This window comes from Carcharhinus amblyrhynchos, chromosome 4, assembly GCF_965287045.1.
Source record: "Carcharhinus amblyrhynchos chromosome 4, sCarAmb.v2.hapA, whole genome shotgun sequence".
Classification (NCBI taxonomy): domain Eukaryota; kingdom Metazoa; phylum Chordata; class Chondrichthyes; order Carcharhiniformes; family Carcharhinidae; genus Carcharhinus; species Carcharhinus amblyrhynchos.
Genome location: NC_137327.1, coordinates 12,568,102 through 12,587,716, shown reverse-complemented (window position 1 = coordinate 12,587,716; position 19,615 = coordinate 12,568,102). Strand labels below are relative to the sequence as shown.

General features: G+C 48.1%; 1 protein-coding gene across 1 annotated transcript in view; it reads right to left on the bottom strand.

The window, feature by feature from the left end:
• The window catches only part of gse1b (Gse1 coiled-coil protein b), a 575,648-nt gene that overhangs the window by 318,917 nt on the left and 237,116 nt on the right, over window positions 1-19,615 (bottom strand). Inside the window, exon 2 of the mRNA XM_080186715.1 lies at window positions 3,649-3,817. Within this exon, the coding sequence (XP_080042841.1) occupies window positions 3,649-3,817 (169 nt within the window). The remainder of the gene's footprint in view (window positions 1-3,648; window positions 3,818-19,615) is intronic.

Below are 19,615 nucleotides of genomic sequence, written 5' to 3'. Positions count from 1 at the left end.
AAACCCATCTGGTTCACAAATGTCCTTTAGGGAAGAAAATCTGCAGTCCTTATCTGGTCTGGCCTATGTGTCACTCCAGAGCCACAGCAATGTGGTTGACTCTCAACTGCCCTCAAGCAACGAGGGATGGGCAATAAATGGTGGCAGGCCAGTGACGCCCATGTCCCATAAATGAATAAAGAAAAGATCTCCGGCAGTGATGTCCTGGGACTGAGATGATTAGCCTCCAACCACCAGAATCAGCTTCCTTTGTATCAGGGACTCTAGCCAGTGGGAGAATTTTCCACCTGATTACCATTGACTCGCTCGGGCTCCTTGATGCCACACTCATGCAAATGCTGCCTTGATATCAAGGGCAGTCACTCTCACCTCACTCTTAAGTTCAACCCTATTGTCCACGTGTGGACCAAAACTGTAATGAGGGCAGGAGCTGAGTGACCCTCTGACTGCAAATTATACAGAATAGCACATATTCTTGTATTGAGGTGTGACATTCAGACACAGCAAGCAACAGTTCCTACATGTTTTATGGGAGGGTGAGCAAAAATTATATGATCAAGTATGCAGCATGATTGTTTCATGCATATTATTTATTACTGCTTGGGGCAGCATTAATGTAGTTAGATATACAAGTTGCAAAGCTGAAAAGAAACTTTATATCAAAAAAGCAAAAGAAATGCTAACTGTACATGAATAAGATTGTTTCCGGTAATACTGAATGATTCATTTAGCCACTTTGTTTGCACTGTTATTATCCCTCTAAGTCACAATTTGCAACTGCTGCCATAATCACATACATTCTAGTTAGCTCTTTTATCAATTGCCCACCTTTTTACTGTGTTTGAATTCCCAGATAAAAAAAAATCTCACTAATCTTATCCAGTGGCATTCACAGAAAGATACACAACAGTAAGAGGCCATTCAGTGAAACTGTCCAATTAATCACATGGTAAAAGCAAAATACTGCAGAGGCTGGAATCTGAAACAAAAACAGAAAATGCTGGAAAATCTCAGCAGATCTGACAGCATCTGCGGGGAGAGAATAGAGCCAACATTTCGAGTCTGGGTGACCCTTCTTTAGACCTATTCCTAATCAGAGAGACCAAACATAGACTGGGTGATAAAAGACTCTGATGAAGGGTCATCCTGACTCAAAACGTTGACTCTATTCACTCTCCACAGATGCTGTCAGACCAGCTGAGATCTTCCAGCACTTTCTGTTTTTGCTGCAATTAATCACGTGTCTCTGCTCTAACCCTTTAGGCCTGTAGTTAGTCCTTTCAATACTTATCTCAGTCTCTCTTGAAAGTTACTGTTGAATTTGCATCCTCTCAGGTAGATCATAACAACTTGCCCATTGAAAAGAAAGATTTTCTCATGTCACAAAGAATAAAAAGAACAAAGGAAATTACAGCACAGGAACAGGCCCTCCGGATCTCCAAGCCTGCACCAACCTTGTTGCCTGACTTAACTAAAACCCCCTACCCTTCCGGGGATCATATCCCTCTTTCCCATCCTATTCATGTGCCTGTCAAGACGCCCCTTAAAAGTCACGACCACATCCGCTTCCACTACCTCCCCCAGCAATGATTCCAGGCACCCACTACTCTGTGCAAAAAATCTGCCTCGTACATCTCCTTTAAACCTTGCCCCTCGCACCTTAAACCTATGCCCCCTAGTAATTGACTCTTTCATCCTGGGAAAAAGCTTCTGACTATCCACTCTGTCCATGCCTCTCATAATCTTGTAGGCTTCTATCAGGTCTCCCCTCAACGTCCGTCGCTCCAGTGAGAACAAACCAAGTTTCTCCAACTGCTCCTCATAGCTAATGCCCTCCATACCAGGCAACATCCTGGTAAATCTTTTCTGTACCCTCTCCAAAACGTCCACATCCGTCTGGAAGTGTGGGGACCAGAATTGAACACTATATTCTAAGTGCGGCCTAACTAAGGTTTGATAAAGCTGTAACATGACTTGTCACTTTTTAAAGTCAACACCCCAGCCGATGAAGGCAAGCACGCCGTATGCCTTCTTGACTACCTTCTCCACCTGCATTGCCACTTTCAGTGACCTGTGTATCTGTACACCCAGATCCCTCTGCCTATCAATACTCTTAAGGGTTCTGCCGTTTACTGTCACCTCTGGCGATTTTGCCCATCATCTTAAATCTGTGTTCTCTGGGTAGCCTCTGGAAGCAGTCTTGCTTAATCGATGAGATTTTGACCCAGTCTCAATCTCCTTCTCTCCTAGTAGAACAATCTCAGGTGAAGTCTTTAATTTCACTACTTTAGCCATTTCTCTTGCCTAGCTCCCACCACCCCCCCTCCCCCAGCTCACCACATACCATTATTGGGCATCATGGTGGTATACTGATTAGCATTGTGGCCTCACAGCGCCAGGAACCCGGGTTTGATTCCCGGCTTAGGTCACTGTCTGTGTGAAGTTTGCACATTCTCCCCATGTTTGCGTGGGTTTCCCCCGGAGTTGCTCCAGTTTCCTCCCGCAGTGCAAAAATGTGCCGGTGAGATGGATTGGCCATGCTAAATTGACCGTAGTGTCAGAGGGATTAGCAGGGTAAATATGTGGGGTTACGGGGATAGGGCCTGGGTGGGATTGTGGTCAGTGCAGACTCGGTGGACCAAATGGCCTCCTTCTGCACTGTAGGGATTCTCCATTACTTCTCCTGGGCCTCATCAAATGGAAGGGCCGGATTCTCCCACTGTTTCCTCCTTAAAGGAGACTGACCTCCCTTCAGACTTGATGGGCAGTGACATTGTGGAGGGCATAAAATTAGCTTTACACCCAGTCCCCATAACCTCACATGTTTATTGCACCACAATACTACAACAACCGGCAGCAAAGCCCTCAGCCATTGACTTAAGCACGTGAGTCAATATCTAACTGTATGGGTAAGTAACACAGCCCCCAGGCTTTAAAATGGCCAACACCACCACGCCAGCCAGTGAGTAATTCCAGTGCCAGTATAAATCCAGGACTTGGAGCTGTCGGAATGCTAATTCCCCGCCCTTGTCAGCCATGCCTTACTGCGCACTGGAGGCAGTCCTGGGTGACATTTGGTGGCACCCGATTGGTTGGTGAGAGCAGCCCCAGGCCCCCTACACACAATGCAATTCTCTAACCACTGACCTCAAGGTCGCAGTGATCTGAATCTCTGCTCGCGACAAAGGGCCACTCGTACCGGGCTGTACAGAAATGCACACTGAACGACCCAAACATGCCATCTGGGCTGGAGGAAGGGACAATACATGGAGCAAGCAAGTGGGAGAAAACACAAGAGACAGGAATACAAATGAGCAAACCCCAAACCAAACTGTCTAATATTAGAAGCTGTGTAGCAGCCTGTAGGGGAACATGTATTATTCAGCATGTAAAAGCTGTGAAGCAGCTAAACCTCAGGCTATATGTGTCCCCTGTAGGCATCTCTGTTGCGTTGTACATCAACCTAGTTCACGTCGGTTCAAAGTTCATTGTTCCTTGAGGTACCTCCATGTAACGGCTGTTGAATACCAAATGCTGATAACAAGCAAATCATCTCCACATTCTGACCTGTTAATGAGATTTGACTGCGCCTTTTTTTCTAAAAAAAAAGCATGACTGACTGTCAGGAAGTAGCAAAAGTTCACTCACTTGTGGTTTCGTGCTCCAGACTCCCCACATCCACCGTTAGCCGAGGCGCGTGTGTCAGGGATGTGTCCGTGGTGACCTGCTCTGAAGACTCCCCTCTGTCCAGGGAAGAGTTTGACGCCCCCTGCTTCTTGCTGGAACTGGAAAGGTGAAGCGGCGAAGATGACTCCCGCTGTGAAAGGGGAAGGGAGGAAGATTTTAGTCTGTTTTGCAATTGGAAGTGATGGATGCCGTACCCCGAGCCACTCCCGGACCCTTTCCACTCGAAATGCAGAACAAGGCACAAATTCATTACGAGCCTGTCTAAAGTACAAGCGCTGACTGCCCACTGTCCAAAATCATCAAAGTGGGCTGGCTTCTCTATTTCTTCATTTTGCTTCCCCATCCCCTCTCCTAAAGGCAGTGACTCCACATCAATGCAAATTCCACTGGCACAGGACATGTCGTGGCTCTCCCGGTGTTTGCTCTGTGAGTCTCACCATCGGCCTGACAGCAACAGCAGGCGCACACACTTGGCAGGAGGCCTGGCAGGAATGGCAATCCCTACAGTAAGAAGCCTCGCAACACCAAGTTGAAGTCCAACAGGTTTATTTGCAGAAGGAGGCCATTCGGGCCATTGGGTCTGCTCTCCGACAGAGTATCCCACCCAGGCCCAATTCTTGTAACCCCACATGTATTTACCCCACTAATTTCTCTAACCTGCTCATTTTGGGACTCCAAGGGGCAATTTACTGTGGTAAATGCACGTAACCTGCATGTCTTTCGGAAAGTGGGAGGAAACCCACGCAAACTCCACATAGACAGTCACCCAAGGCCAGAATTTAACCTGGGTCCCTGGTACTGTGAGGCAGCAGTGCTAACCACTGTGCCACTGGGCACCTGTCTTGGTTCCTCTCCCTAACCATGATTTAGTGAGGCCAACTTTACTGCCATGCCTGAACACTGCATCATTTCAGTGAGGTTGCAAAGCACAAATCAAGGTTTGAACCTGGGGCTTTCTTGTCTACATGGGTCAGACACTTTTCCCTCATTTGATTTTCCAATGGATGTTACGCGCATGGCACAATCTCCCCACTGTGAATGGGGAGGTCAGTCCCATCCCCTACTCAATACTGACTTGACTCAGTTGTTGCTTGGGTTTCCTTCTCCACCTTGCGTTTCAACTAAGAACTAACCAATCTCAGCCCAAGAGATGGAAAGCTCCTTCCTCAACCCTCACCTTGGGTCAACATCTAGTGTGGTACAACCGACCTTTGTTACTGATACAAGTCCACAAGATTACATCGGGGCGGGAGCACAGCTCTGAACATGCTTGTGGTGAAGCGAATCATTACAATACAGGGCAGCGCAGTGGTGCATTGGTTAGCATTGCTGCCTCACAGTGTCAGGAACCTGGGTTCAATTCCTGGCTTGGGTCAGTGATTGTACGGAGTCTGTACACTCTCCCCATATCTGTTTGGGGTTTCCTCCACACAGTCTGAAAGGTGCTCCGGTTCCCTCCCACAGTCTGAAGGGCATGCTGGTTAGGTGCATTGGCCGTGTTAAATTCTGCCTCAGTCTACCCGAACAGCTGGACTAGAGAATTTTCACAGTAACTTCATTGCAGTGTTAATGTCAGCCTATTCGTAACTAATACATAAACTTTAAAAAGGAGATACACAAATTACGCTGAGTTACATAATGCATATTTGAGGTCACCCAATGGACAAAGGCGAGAGAGCAGTTGTTTCAAAAATGTTATTGTTGTTTCTCTTCCTGCACCTAGTGATGCACTTTTGTCTGTTTCCATGGCTCCTAACGCAACAGACCGGAACAGGTCGCCAGTCTACTGCCCAGGGCTTGTAGCTTGAGGGGCGCCACTCCACACCAAGCGTGGCTGACCAGGAGTGTCTCTCGCACTTACCGCCAACCATTGAAAAGGTTTTGCAGGTTGGCACGTGCAACAGGTTGGACCACCTTATGGGAGTACCTTCCTCAGAATCAGGTCCTGGGGTGAGACTCTAACCCGGAGCTTCTGGCTCAGAGGCAGGTTCACTGCCCCAGCGCGCCACAAGAGCACCATTTTTGATCACGAGAGCCCAGCACTTTACAGCTGAGTTACGTTTTCGAGAAAGTGTGCTGAAGAACATGATGTGGAGTTAAAGAACGCCGACCGAAAATTAGACTTTGATTTTATTCTCGGAATAAACCGCCTGAAACCAACATCACAGCAGCAAAGCGCTATCTTTGTAACATGTAGCGTTACCTCCCTAACAGTTCTGGTGCTACAGTGACAGCATGCGAGCATACCCATGTGAAGTGCACAACATTACATGGGCTGATGCCAGCTTTTGAGGTTAACTTGGAGGCACAGCTTCAGGTGCAGAGAGCACGTATGCTAATGCTGTGAATGAACAACAGCATGCAAGGGAAACTTTTAAAGGGAAGGGCCGATTAAAGGGGAAGTGTCGGGGGGGACAAATATTCTAAAAGGCATTTCAGGCATCTTCTCTAAGAATGAGCAGGGCAAATGGCAGGTGATAATGGAGCAAGCAAAGTGGCAAGCCAGCCCACTCAGGCAGCCCGCTTTTCTTTTTAAATAAAGGACTCACAATTCCATAACAGCTTCATGACCTCAGGTCACCCCCCAAAGCACTCTGCAGCCAATGCTGAAGTTACTGTTATGACGTCGGAAACACTGCAGCCAATTTACTCATAGCCAGATCCCCCAAATAGCGATGAGATAATGACCAGAAAATCTGTCCCACTGATTTTGTGTTAAAAAGAAATTGGGGTGGCATGGTGGCACTGTGGCTAGCATCGCTGCCTCACAGCGCCAGGGATCCAGGTTCAATTCCTGGCTTGGGTCAGAGTCTGCATGTCTCCCTGTGTCTGCGTGGGTTTCCTCCCACAGTCTGAAAGGCGTGCTGTTTTTTTTTTGTTTGATGCAGTGTCCCTTTAAGGGGCTGCTCTTTTGATTTGTCCCTCAGTTGAGTAAAAAGTCTAAAGCCAGAAGAATTGTTGAAAGAATTACACCCTCCCCCTCAAGAATTTTCTTCAGTGTCTCCCAGTCGATGAGTGACATCTGCTTTCGGATCGGATTTGTATTGTTTGAATTTTCCTCCGCAAGACTTCAATGTTTAAACATTCTCTTCTCTTTGCCCACCACCTCTGACACCCCCCATCCCACCCCCACACCCTAGGAGTCGCTCAGGGCTCTGAGCTTAGCTGCCATTAGTAACCGAGGGAGGGGTGGAGGGGGGAGCAGTGTGTGCTGATCATCCCGGCTCCTCACTTTGAGGCTGGTGCTTCAAGGTCCTGTAGAGATTGGTGGGACTTGGGTGTCTGCAGCGACTGGGAACAAAATTTGAGTTCCACAGACACCCCCCCCTCACCACTCCACCCTCTCTCTCCCCACCGCTGTTCCCTCAAATTGGGCACAAGCCAAACTGCCCACCGCAGCATTGGAACAGAATGACAGGAAACATTTGTTCTTTGGCAGACGGAGAGATAAACAGGTCCCCGGCCTTCGCGAGCCACCACAGTCCAGCTTTACGTGTGAAAGCAGCGACTGCAACTTCTCTACAGTTATCTCAGGGTTCCTGCTCCCCTCTCCAACCGAAAACTGTTCCCGAGTTGGATTGAAGCACTGCGTTATCATCTGGCCCCAACTGAAGAGGAGAGAACTCTCGCTGCGTATCTGTCTTCCTGCCCAGCTGTCCGTGTAGTTGAGGAAGAACAGAATCAGAGGACGGGCTTTTTCTCGGAGCTTTGATCGCCTCTGTCCCGTGGCATGCACGCAAACCCCCCCACCCCCTGCCCCATGGCAGAATCATTTCACCTCTGTGTAATGATTGTAATTGGGTAATTGAGGTGGGCACATTAGAACGTGAACTCACTGACTAAGGGCCAAATTGGTGGGCCAGTCAAGAAGCCTCTTGCTTTGTACTTAACCAGAAGTTCCTCTGAAACGGCTGAACAAGCCAATACGCCAACAGGCTGCCACAATACACAAGGGGAGCTAAGGGTAGGTAATAAAAATGGCCTTGCCAACACTGCCCAGGCCCTGAAAACAAATTAAAGGTTGTAAGTTGGTGCATCATCCTCCATTTCCCTCCTATCAGCCCATGTGGTACAGTGGTTAGCACGGCTGCCTCACAGCTCCAGGAACCCAGGTTTGATTCCAGCCCTTGGGTCTATGTGGAGCTTACGCATTCTCCCCATGTCTGTGTGGGTTTCCTCTGGGTACTCCAGCTTCCTCCAAAGATGTGCTAGTTAGTACATTGGCTGTGCTAAATTGCCCCTCAGTGCATCTGAACAGACACCAGAGTGTGGCAACTAGAGGATTTTCACAGTAACTTCATTGCACTGTTAATGTAAGCCTCCTTGTGATTAATAAATGAATTTTAATTTTATGTCATAGCACTGTTGCCTCAGAGTTCTGGGGACCCAGCTTCAATCCCAGCCTTGGGTCTCTGTGTGGAGGTTGCACGTTCTCCCCATGTCTGCGTGGGTTTCCTCTGGACGCTCCAGTTTCCTTCCACAGTCCAAAGGCATGCTGGTTTGGTGCACTGGCCATGAAAAATTGCTCCTCAGTGTACCCAAACAGCTGCTGGAGTGTGGCTACCAGAGGATTTTCACAGCAACTTCATTGCAGTGTTAATGTATCCTACTTGTGACTAATAAATAAACTTTAATTTTATGTGGTGGCACAGTAGCACAGTGGTTAGCACTGCTTCTTCAATGTGCCAGGGACTCGGGTTTGGTTCCTGGCTTCACTCACTGTCTGTGTGGAGTTTGCACATTCTCCCAATGTCTGCATGGGTTTCCTCTGGGCGCTCCAGTTTCCTCCCACAGTCCAAAGATGTGCGGGTTAGGTGGAATGGTCATGCTAAATTTCCCCATGGTTTCCCAAGATGTGCAGGTTAGACACATAAACCATGTGTGGGATTACAAGGATACGGTGGGGCAGAGGGCCTGGGTTAGACACTTGGTGGTAGCCATGATGTGGAGATGCCGGCATGGGACTGGGGTAAGCACAATATGAAGTCTCGCAACACCAGGTTAAAGTCCAACAAATTTATTTGGTAGCACAAGTCACAAGCTTTCGGAGCTCCAGGGTAACCGGGGTAACGTGGGTGCCACAGAAACAAGGGCCTGCATTCAGCCCCTTGAACCTGTTTCTCCATACAAGTGGTCCACAATTTCTAGTGTCTGGATCACCAACAACTTGTCCTGGTCCCTCCACGCTGATGCTACAGTTAAGAAAGCCCACTGACGCCTTTAATTCCTCAGGAGGCTAAAGGAATGTGGTATGTCCACTACAACTCTCACCAATTTTTACCGGTGCACTACAGAAAACGTTCTTTCTGGTTGTATCACAGCTTGGTATGACCAAGACCGCAAGAAATTACAAAAGATTGTGAACGTAGCCCAATCCACCACACAAACCAGCCTCCCATCCATTGACTCTGACTATCCTTCCCACTGCCTCAGAAAAGCAGCCAGCATAATCAAGGACCCTACGCACCTCAGACATTCACTCTTCCATCTTCTTCTGTCAGGAAAAAGATACAAAAGTCTGAAAGCACGTACCAACCCAACTCAAGGACAGCTTCTTCCTTGCTGTCATCAAACTTCTGAACGGCCTTACCATATATATGAATCTGACCTTTCTCTATGCTTTAGCTATGACTGTAACACTATATTCTGGACCCTCTCCTTTCCTTCTCCCTTATGTGCTTTATGGATAGTGTGCTTTGTCTGTACAGCGCACAAGAAACAATACTTTTCACTGTATCCAATATATATCACAGTAATACCCCTGCCCATCAAAAACCCATCAATCTCGAATTTTAAAACATTCAACTGACCTCCCCAGCCCCAAACCAATTTTATGGATGTCTGCTGAGATTGTGGCTGGAATTTTACTCCGAGACGGTGAGTCTCGCAGAATAGAATTCTCCACTGGCCTCGGGAGGGGATGGATTTTACCCGATCGAGGTCATAAAATCCCGGGCTGTGGGTCATTGCCTATGTTTGATTCTTTGTTGGCATTGACAAAAAACGCAGTTCTCAGCGAAGAGCGTGGACAATATCTTGCATACTGACAGATCGATAACTTGCAAGGAACAAGGCAGTCTCTCGGTGAGACTGGTGAGGGAGGGAGGGAACTAATTTTAAAGTGGTAAATGTGGGGTCGCTTTTAACATTTAAGAAAAACTTGGACGGGTTCATGGATGAGAGGGGTGTGGAGGGATATGGTCCGAGTGCAGGTCAGTGGGACTAGGCAAAAAATGGTTCGGCACAGACAAGAAGGGCCAAAAGGTCTGTTTCTGAGCTGTAAATTTTCTATGGTTTCAATGGAACAGGCCCTGGAGCCACTCGGAAGAGGAATACAGAACTGTCACTGGTATACAAAATAGTAAGAAGGAGAGGAAATGGAGGGAAGATAGCAGAGATACATGGAGGCAGAGTGTCAGATAGAGATAAGGAAAGAGTAAAAGGAAGTCACCCACTGAGGACTCATGTAAAAATAACAGAAAAAAAAGACTTGCATTTTGCTGACACCCAATTATCTTCCAGGCACAAGGGGTGAAATAGTGCACAGAAGTATCAGCCCAGCCATTGGCTTCACCAGAATACTGGCCAACACACACTGAAGTGGCTGATAACATCATGCATTGATATAACACTTTTAATATATAAAAGTTTCCCACAGAATAATTCCATGATCAGACTACAGCAAGACTATCAATTTATAGGAAATTCTCTGGCACGCTCCGTGAATGGGAGGCAAATGTTAACCAAATATGCCAGATAACTGAGATTTGTGGTGTGTTGCGCATTTTCATCCAATGAGGAAGCTCCAAGGGTGAGGTCTCCCGAGAGACGTGGAAGAATGTGAATCAAGCGAGGGGCGCTGGGGGGAGATGGGAGGCAGATACCTGAGAGAGGACGGGCTGCCAATAACTATTACCGGTGATTTTGATATCTCCAATCATCGAAGATGGAGATGGAGTTTAATTTCAACAAATGCAAGGTGATACATTTTGGTAGATTGAACCAGATATATAAGAATATTTGGTTCTTATAATTGAACCAGATTATAAAAATAATCTTACTATTGAAGATTATAATTCAATAATCTTATTGAAGATTAGTAAATCGAGTTCCGACAGTGCAGAAGGAGGCCATTCTACCCATCGAGTCTGCACCAACTCTCCAGCAGAGTGTCTCACCCAGCGACACACCCCGCCCTATCCCCATAACACCATGCATTATCCCCACTAATCCCCTTAGCCTACACATCTTGGGACACTAAATGGCAATTTAGCATGGTCAATTCACCTAACCCGCACTTCTTTGGACTGTGGGAGGAAACTAGAGCACTTAGAGGAAACTCACGCAGACACGAGGAGAATGTGCACAGACAGTGACCTAAGACGCGAACCGAACCTGGGTCTCTAACCACTGTGCCACTGGGCCACTTAATCAAAAGCAGACCTGACAGACCCTAGTCCAGAATTACAGCCTTTGACAAGGTACCGCATGGTATGTTGTTGCATAAGGTTAAATCTCCAGGATGACGAATCTAAATGAATACAAAATTGGCTTGAAGGGGTTGTTTTTCAAATTGGAGGCCTGTGACTAGCAATGTGCCTCAGGGATCAGTGCTGGGTCCACTGTTATTTGTCACTTATATTAATGACTTGTATGAGAATATAGAGACATGATTAGTAGGTTTGCAGATGACACCAAGATTGGTGGCATAGTGGACAGTGAAGAAAATTATCTCCAATTGCAATGGGATTTTGATCAACTGGGCCAGTGGGCTGACGAATGGCAGATGGAGTTTAATTTCAACAAATGCGAGGTGATACATTTTGGTAGATTGAACCAGGCATATAAGAATATTTGGTTCTTATAATTGAACCAGATTATAAAAATAATCTTATTATTGAAGATTATAATTCAATAATCTTATTGAAGATTAATAAATCAGATTAATTTTACTTAATCTGAGTAAGATTGAATTTACTCAATTCATGGTAGGGCATTGGGGAGAGTTACAGAACAGAGAGATGTAGGGGTACATGTTCATAGCTCCTTGAAAGTGGAGTCACAGGTGGACAGAGTGGTAAAGAAGGCATTTGGCATGCTTGGTTTCATCGCTCAGTACATTGAATACAGGAGTTGGAATGTCTTGTTGAAGTTGTCAAGACATTGGCAGGGCCATACTTGGAATACTGTGTGCAATTCAGGTCACCCTGTTACAGAAAGGATATTATTAAACTAGAAAGAGTGCAGAAAAGATTTACTAGCATGCTACCGGGACTTGATGGATTGAGTTATAAGGAGAGGCTGGATAGACTGGGACTTTTTTCTCTGGAGCGTAGGAGGCTGAGGGGTGATCTTATAGAGGTCTATAAAATAATGAGGGGCCTAGATCAGCTTGACAGTCAATGCCTTTTCTCAAAGGTAGGGGAGTCTAAAACTAGAGGGCATAGGTTTAAAGTGAGAGGGGAGGGATACAAAAGTGTCCAGAGGGGCAATTTTTTCACACAGAGGGTGGTGAGTGTCTGGAACAAGCTGCCAGAGGTAGTAGTAGAGGCGGGTACAATTTTGACGTTTAAAAAGCATTTAAATAGTTACATGGGTACGATGAGTGTAGAGGGATTAGGGACAAAAGCGGGAAATTGGGATTAGTTTAGGGATTTTAAAACAAAAAGGGCAGCATGGACAAGTTGGGCCAAATGGCCTGTTTCCATGCTGTAAACCTCTATGACTCTATAAATGGAGAATTCTGGGTAGAGTGCTGGATAATGGAAATATTATTTTATACAGTGCCTTTAACATTGTAAAATGATACAAGATGTTTTTTTAAAATTCATTTATGGGATGTGGGTGTCGTTGGCTAGGCCAGCATTTATTTCCCATCCCTAATTGCCCTCAAGAAGGCAGTGGCGTGCTGGTTTCTTGAACCCCAGTGGACGGTGAGGTGTAGGTACACCCATAGTGCTGTTAGGGAGGGAGCTGCAGGATTTTGACCCAGTGACAGTGAAAGAAAGGGCGATATATTTGCATGTCCGGATAGTGAGTGGCTTGGAGGGGAACCTGCAGGTGGGGGGTGGTCCCCCATGCACCTGCTGCCCTCGCCCTTTGCGGTGGTAGAGGTCACGGGTTTGGAAGGTGCTGTCGGAGGAGCCTTGGTGAGTCGGTGTGGTGCATCTTGTAGGTGGCACACACTGCCGCCATTGTGCACTGGTGGTGGAGGAGGTGAATGTTTAGATGGGATGTCAGCCCAGCAGGCTATGTTGTCCTGGATGGCATCGAGCTTCAGAGAAGCAATTATCAAACAAAATGTGACCCTGCCTCTCAACCTTTCTCTCCTTAAAACCTACCTCTCAGCCAAGCTTTTGGTCATCTGTTCTATGTTACCTTAGTCAAATTGTGTTCGGTAACTCTGCTGTGGCACACTTATGGTTTGTCATAAAATAAAGGTGCTGTACAAGTGGTTTATTTTGTAGTCTGTTTTTTTCACACATACACGGTTAACAGCAGGGCCCAGTTTCCTGGCAGGCTATTTAAACCTGTTCCAAACTCAGCTTTTTCAGTAAGTCCCCGCCCCTAGCAGCACATGTCCCTTTAAGATGCTGCATTTCCAAAGGCACTGACTTCATCGTGGAGTCAGCTCCAAAGTAAAACCTGCTGGAGAATCTGGAACACATTTAATTGCCCCGCATCAATCCACAGCCGAGTGCTTGCAGCGTGAGACATGCTCAGGAGCTGTCCGTGCGAAGGGAAATTAATTAGTTTCAGTGGCTTACAATGACCTGGCAGCCATATGGAATATGTTTAAAGCTGTAACCCCAATTTATCTTGTCACAGTCTCAAGCCCTCCATAGAGAGTCTCTTAAATTTCTATCTGTCGCCGCAGATCAGAGATGTTCCCTTCGAAAGGATTTGAGCCCTCCTGCGCAATCCATCTCCTCGGTCTATCAGTGCTGCTCCAACCCGTATCCCCAGCCCCTCCCTTCAACTCAACCCCCTTCACCTCCCTCCCCACTTCCCCCCACACTTCCCAGCCCCCACCTCCCTCCCCCACCCTCCCCAACCCCTCACCTCCCTCCCCCAGCTCCCCCCACCCTCCCCAACCTCTCACTCCACCTTCCCTCCACCCCAATCTCCCCCCATCATCCCTCCCCAAACTCCCTCCGCCCTGACCTCCCACCTCCACCTCCCCTCCACATTCCCCCATCCTCCCCAACCCCCCACCTCCCTCCCCCATCTCACCTCACCCTTCCCAGCCCCCACCTCCCTCCCCCACCCTCCCCAACCCCTCACCTCCCTCCCCCAGCTCCCCCCACCCTCCCCAACCTCTCACTCCACCTTCCCTCCACCCCAATCTCCCCCCATCACCCCTACCTCCACCTCCCCATTCCCCCATCCTCCCCAACCCCTCATCTCCCTCTCCCAACACCTCATTCCAACTCCCCTCCACCCCCATCTCCCCCCAAACTCCCCACCCTCCCAAACTCCCCCACCCTCTTCAAACTCCCTCCATCCCAACCCCTCATCTCCCTCCCCCATCCACTCTCACCTTCCCTCCATCCTCCCTAACCCCCTACCCCATCACTACCTGCCTCAGCCCCTACCCCAATCCTCCTCTCCACCCTCCCCTCCCCACCTCCCCAGTTAATACACAGCAGAGGGTTGCAGTCCCCTGTGGCTCTGACATCTCGCTGCTCTTTGCCTTGCCTGTTTTGGCTTGCCTGGGCTAATCTGGGCTAATGCGCCTTCCTCACTGACAGGGCTGGAGAATTACGAGCCCTTTCTCCCCATAGTGCTGCGAGTCCAGAGTGATTTACACCCTGTGTCCAGAACACATCGTTAGTCTGCTTTCCACTGGCGTTTGTCACTGCTTCCTGGCAGAAAATATTTGCTGGGTGTCTCCTGTGGGCTGTGGTTGGGGTGGGAACTGGTGGGGCGGGGGTTGGTGCTTGGAGGTTTGCTGTTGTGTCTCCACCCCTCCCACCCCACACACACCCACACCCACACCCAGAGCAGCAGTAGGCTGGTGTCCTGTTAAACTTTGTTTATTTTTGAGACCAGTCCTGCTCCCCACCGCCCCCCCCCCCCCCCACCCCACCCCCATCCCTCTCCACGGCTTTGAAAGCACATTGCCCAACAGCTGGAGTGTCTCATCTGAAGATGCTCCTTTAACGTTCTCCCTTTCTCTTCCTCCTCCTCCCGGCTCCACCCTCAGTTAGAATTTACACTGAAATACGGCTTAAGAGAGACTGAGATACAGAAGTAAGATTCCTATCTCTGTAACCTCCTTCAGCCCTACCACCCTCCTGCATTTCTGAACTCGTCCTTTTGCGAATCTCCCTCACCCTTTGCTCCGTCATTTGATTTGATTTGATTTATTATTGTCACGTATGTTGCAATACAATGAAAAGTATTATCATAGAATCCCTACAGCACAGAAAGAGGCCACTTGGCCCATCAAATCTGTACCAACCACAATCCCACCCAGGCCCTACCCCCACATGCTTACATATTTACCCGCTAATCCCTCTAACCTATGCATCTCAAGACACTAAGGGGCAATTTTAGCATGGCCAATCAATCTAACCCGCACATCTTTGGACTGTGGGAGGAAACCGGAGCACCCGGAGGAAACCCACGCAGACACAAGGAGAATGTGCAAACTCCACACAGACAGGGACCCAAGCCAGGAATCAAACCCAGGTCCCGCAAGCTGTGAAGTGGCAGTGCTGTCCACTGTGCTACTGTGCCCCAGGGGTCGGTGCTGGGGCCTCAGCTATTTACCATTTATATAGATGATCTGGAGGAGGGAACCGAGTGTAGGGTGTCGAAATTTGCTGATGACACCAAGATTGGGGGAAGGGCAAATTGTGCGGAGGGTGTGGAGAGTCTGCAGAAGGATCTAGATAGGCTGGGCGAATGGGCCAGGAAATGGCAAATGGAATTTAATGTTGGCAAGTGTGAGGTGGTCCACTTTGGTAGGAAGAATGGTAGGAAGGACTATTACTTACGTGGCGAAAAACTGCAGCAGGCGACGGTGCAGAGGGACCTCGGGGTCCTTGTGCATGAGTCGCAAAAACCCAGCCTGCAGGTGCAGCAGGTGGTCAGGAAGGCGAATGGGATGCTGGCCTTCATAGCGAGGGGGATTGAATATAAAAGTAGGGAGGTCTTGCTGCAGCTGTATAGGGCATTGGTGAGGCCGCAGCTGGAGTACTGTGTGCAGTTTTGGGCGCCGCACCTGCGCAAGGATATTTTGGCCTTGGAGGGAGTGCAGAGGAGGTTTACTAGGCTGATACCGGAGTTGAGGGGGTTGAGCTATGAGGAGAGGCTGAATAAACTAGGCTTGTACTCGTTAGAGTTTAGAAGAATGAGGGGAGATCTCATTGAGACGTATAAGATGATGAATGGGATGGATAGGATAGAGGTGGAAAGACTCTTCCCGCTCAAAAAAGACAGTAGGACTAGGGGGCACAGCCTCAAGATAAAGGGGGGGCGGTTCAGAACGGAGTTGAGGAGGAACTTCTTCACTCAAAGGGTGGTGAATCTCTGGAATTCTCTGCCCGTTGAAGTGGTGGAGGCTGCCTCGCTAAATATTTTTAAGAAGCGGGTTGATGGGTTTTTGATAAGAGAGGGGATTAAGGGTTATGGGGAGAGGGCGGGAAAGTGGAACTGAGCCACGACAGATCAGCCATGATCTTATTGAATGGCGGGGCAGGCTCGAAGGGCCAGATGGCCTACCCCTGCTCCTATTTCTTATGTTCTTATGTTCTTATGTATAGTTTCTTGCTATTTCTACAAACATACTATTCACACTGGCAGCATGGTGGCAAGTGGTTAGCACAATGCTAGGGAACCAGGTTCAATTCCGGCCTCGGTCATTGTATATATGGAGTCTGCATGTTCTCCCCATGTCTGTGTGGGTTTCCTCCGGGTGCTCCGGTTTTCTCCCACAAGTTAGGTTAGGTTGGTTAATTGGCCATGCTAAATTGCCCCTTAGTGTCAGGGGGATCAGCAGGGTAAATGTGTGCTGATACAGGAATAGGGCCTGAGTGGGATTGTGGTCGGTACAACTCAATGGGCCGAATGGCTTCCTTGTGTATTGTAGGGATTCTATGATCAGATTGAAAGGAGAGAGCGCAGAATGTAGTGTTACAGTCATAGCTAGGATGCAGAGAAAGATCAATTTAATTCAAGGTTAAAAAGTCTGATGGCAGCAGGGAAGAAGCTGTTCTTGAGTTGGTTAGTATGTGACCTCAGACTTCTGTACCTTTTTCCTGATGGAAGAAGGTGGAAGAGAGAATGTCTGAGGTGCGCAGGGCCTTTCTTATGCTCACTGATGCCTTCAGCAATCAAGATGTGGAGTTGCCGGCAGTAGGCTGAGGTGAGCACAGTAAGAAGTCTCACAACACCACGTTAAAGTCCAACAGGTTTCTTTGGTAGCACGAGCTTTCGGAGCCCCGTCCCTTCATCAGGTAAGTGCAGGATTTGTGTCACAAACAAGGCATATATCGACACAAACTCAATTACAAGGTAATGGTTGGAATGCGAGTCTTAACAGGTAATCAGATCTTTACAGGTGCAGACAATGTGAGTGGAGAGAGGGTTAAGCACAGGTTAACGACAGGGTTAAGCACAGGTTAAAGAGGTGTGAATTGTCTCCAGCCAGGGCAGTTAGTGAGATTTTCAACAGTCAATGCATTAAACTCTGGAATTCTCTCCCTAAACATCCCCTTTAAAATACTCCTTAAAACCTTGCGCTTTGACCAAGCCTTCCGTCATCGACCCCTGTATCTCCTTATCAATTTTTGGTGATACATTCTTGTGAAGAGCTTTGTGATGTGTTACCGTTTGTTTTTTCTTTATTAGAAGAAAGAACAGAACAGCAGAGGAACAGGCCCTCTGGCCCGCCAAGTCTCCTTCCATTGGATGTGGACATCGCCAAAGTTTCTTGCCCATTCCCCACGGCCCTTGAACAGGGTGGCTTACTATCAGCTATTTCAGAGGGCAGTTGCTGTGGCTCTGGGGTCACATGTAGGGATGGCAGATTTCCTTCCCTAGAGGGTATTAGTGAACAAGACGAGCTTTTCCGACAATGGTTTCATGGTCATCGGTAGATTCTTAATTCCAGGTTTTTAAAAAATTGAATTCAAATAACACCAGTTGCCATGGCGGGATTTGAACCTGGGTCCCCAGAGTTTTACACTGGGTTTCCCAATCACTAGTCCATTGACAATACCAGTACGCCACCGCCTCCCCTAAACAGACACCCCAGCAAGTCCAATTGCTAGGCTCGATCTTGCATCTTCTGCCACTGCACAATAAGACCTCCTTTAAAGTGAAAGGGATAGATACATGTATGAGGATGAAAACAAGAATTAGCGGAAGTAAGCCATTTGGCCCCTCATACCTGCTCCGTCATTTGATAAAATCATGACCGATTTGCTTATGGCCTCAAATTCACTTTCCTTTCTGACCTCTCTTGCTGTTCAAAACTCTCTCCAACTCAGTGTGGAATACATTCAAAGAGCCAGCCTCCACTGCTGTCTGGAGAACACATTAACCACCCTCTGAGAGAATAAAACCTCTCTTCACCCCAGTGCGAAATGGAAGTCCACTCATTTTTAAACTGCTAAAACAGTGCAAGCTAAATAGGTACATCAGCCTGAAAAGAACAGAAGGATATCGTAGAATTATATGAGGACTATCGATGCTCCATCACTGTACACGTTTAAGACTGGGCTAGACAGAGGGCGAGACCTTCCAGCCATGCTCATTCCAAGACTGATAAATCCCGTCCGAGGTCAACGGACCTTCGCACGGTCCGTGTCCCGCCCGCTATGTTCCTGTGGCGGGCGGGACGGGAAAATTGCCCCAGAGTTTTAGTCTCAGGGAATTAAGGAATACGGGATAGAGCAGGAAAATGGAGTTGGAACCAAGGTCAGCCATGATCAGATTAAATGGTGAAACAGACACAATGGACTGTGCAATCTATGCCTGCTCTTAGTTCTTATGTTACAACACAGAAGAAGGCCATTTGGCCCATCATGTCTGTGCCATCTCTTTGAGACAGTTATCCAATTAGCTTCCTTCTCCTTCCTTTACATATTTAGTTTTGCTCCGCCCTCCAGCTCCTTGGGCTGTGTGGCCAAGCAAAGGCCTAAGCAGCTAGGCCCAACATAAAATTGGACACTTGTAATTAAACACGGAGAAACAACTCGTGCAAGCAAGGCTTGAGGGAGTGCAGACGAGCGAAGGTCAGAAGCCAACAGGGGACCAGCCCAGACCTGTCGGGGATAATTGACAGACAGACTCAACCTTAACAATGGGAGAGTTGTTCTCATCCGGAATCCATCAAGAGGGACTCAGCCAGAACAAGAGACAAAGACATTGCCGGAATCTTATCACCATTCAGGCCAGCAGGATTTTCCCATGCCCGCTGCTGTGAATGCAGATTGGGCTGGGCGTCAAATTCTCCAACCTCACTGCAGTAGGATGGGAAAAGATGGAAAAGTAGCCAGTAAGATGGCACCCACCATTCTTTTGTTTGTTTCTGCACGTTTGTGCATTCCCCAGTTTCAGCCAGATTCCCTGGAACCATAATTTGAAAGGGGAGACGTGTACCCAGGATGACCTGGCCTAACCTCATTGGGTGCTGTGATTCCTTGCCCTGTGGCCCCATTGGCTGAAAACCAGGGAACATTCCAGAAGGGCAACACGGTGGCACAGTGGTTAGCACTGCTGCCTCGCAGTGCCAGGTACCCGGGCACTGGTGACTGTGTTGAGTTTGCACCTTCTCCCCGTGTCTGCGTGGATTTCCACCGAGTGCTCTGGTTTCCTCCCACACTCCAAAGATGTGCGGGTTAGGTTGATTGGCCATGCGAAATTGCCCCTGAATGTCAGGGAGATTAGCAGGGTAAATTAGAGGGATAGGGCCTGG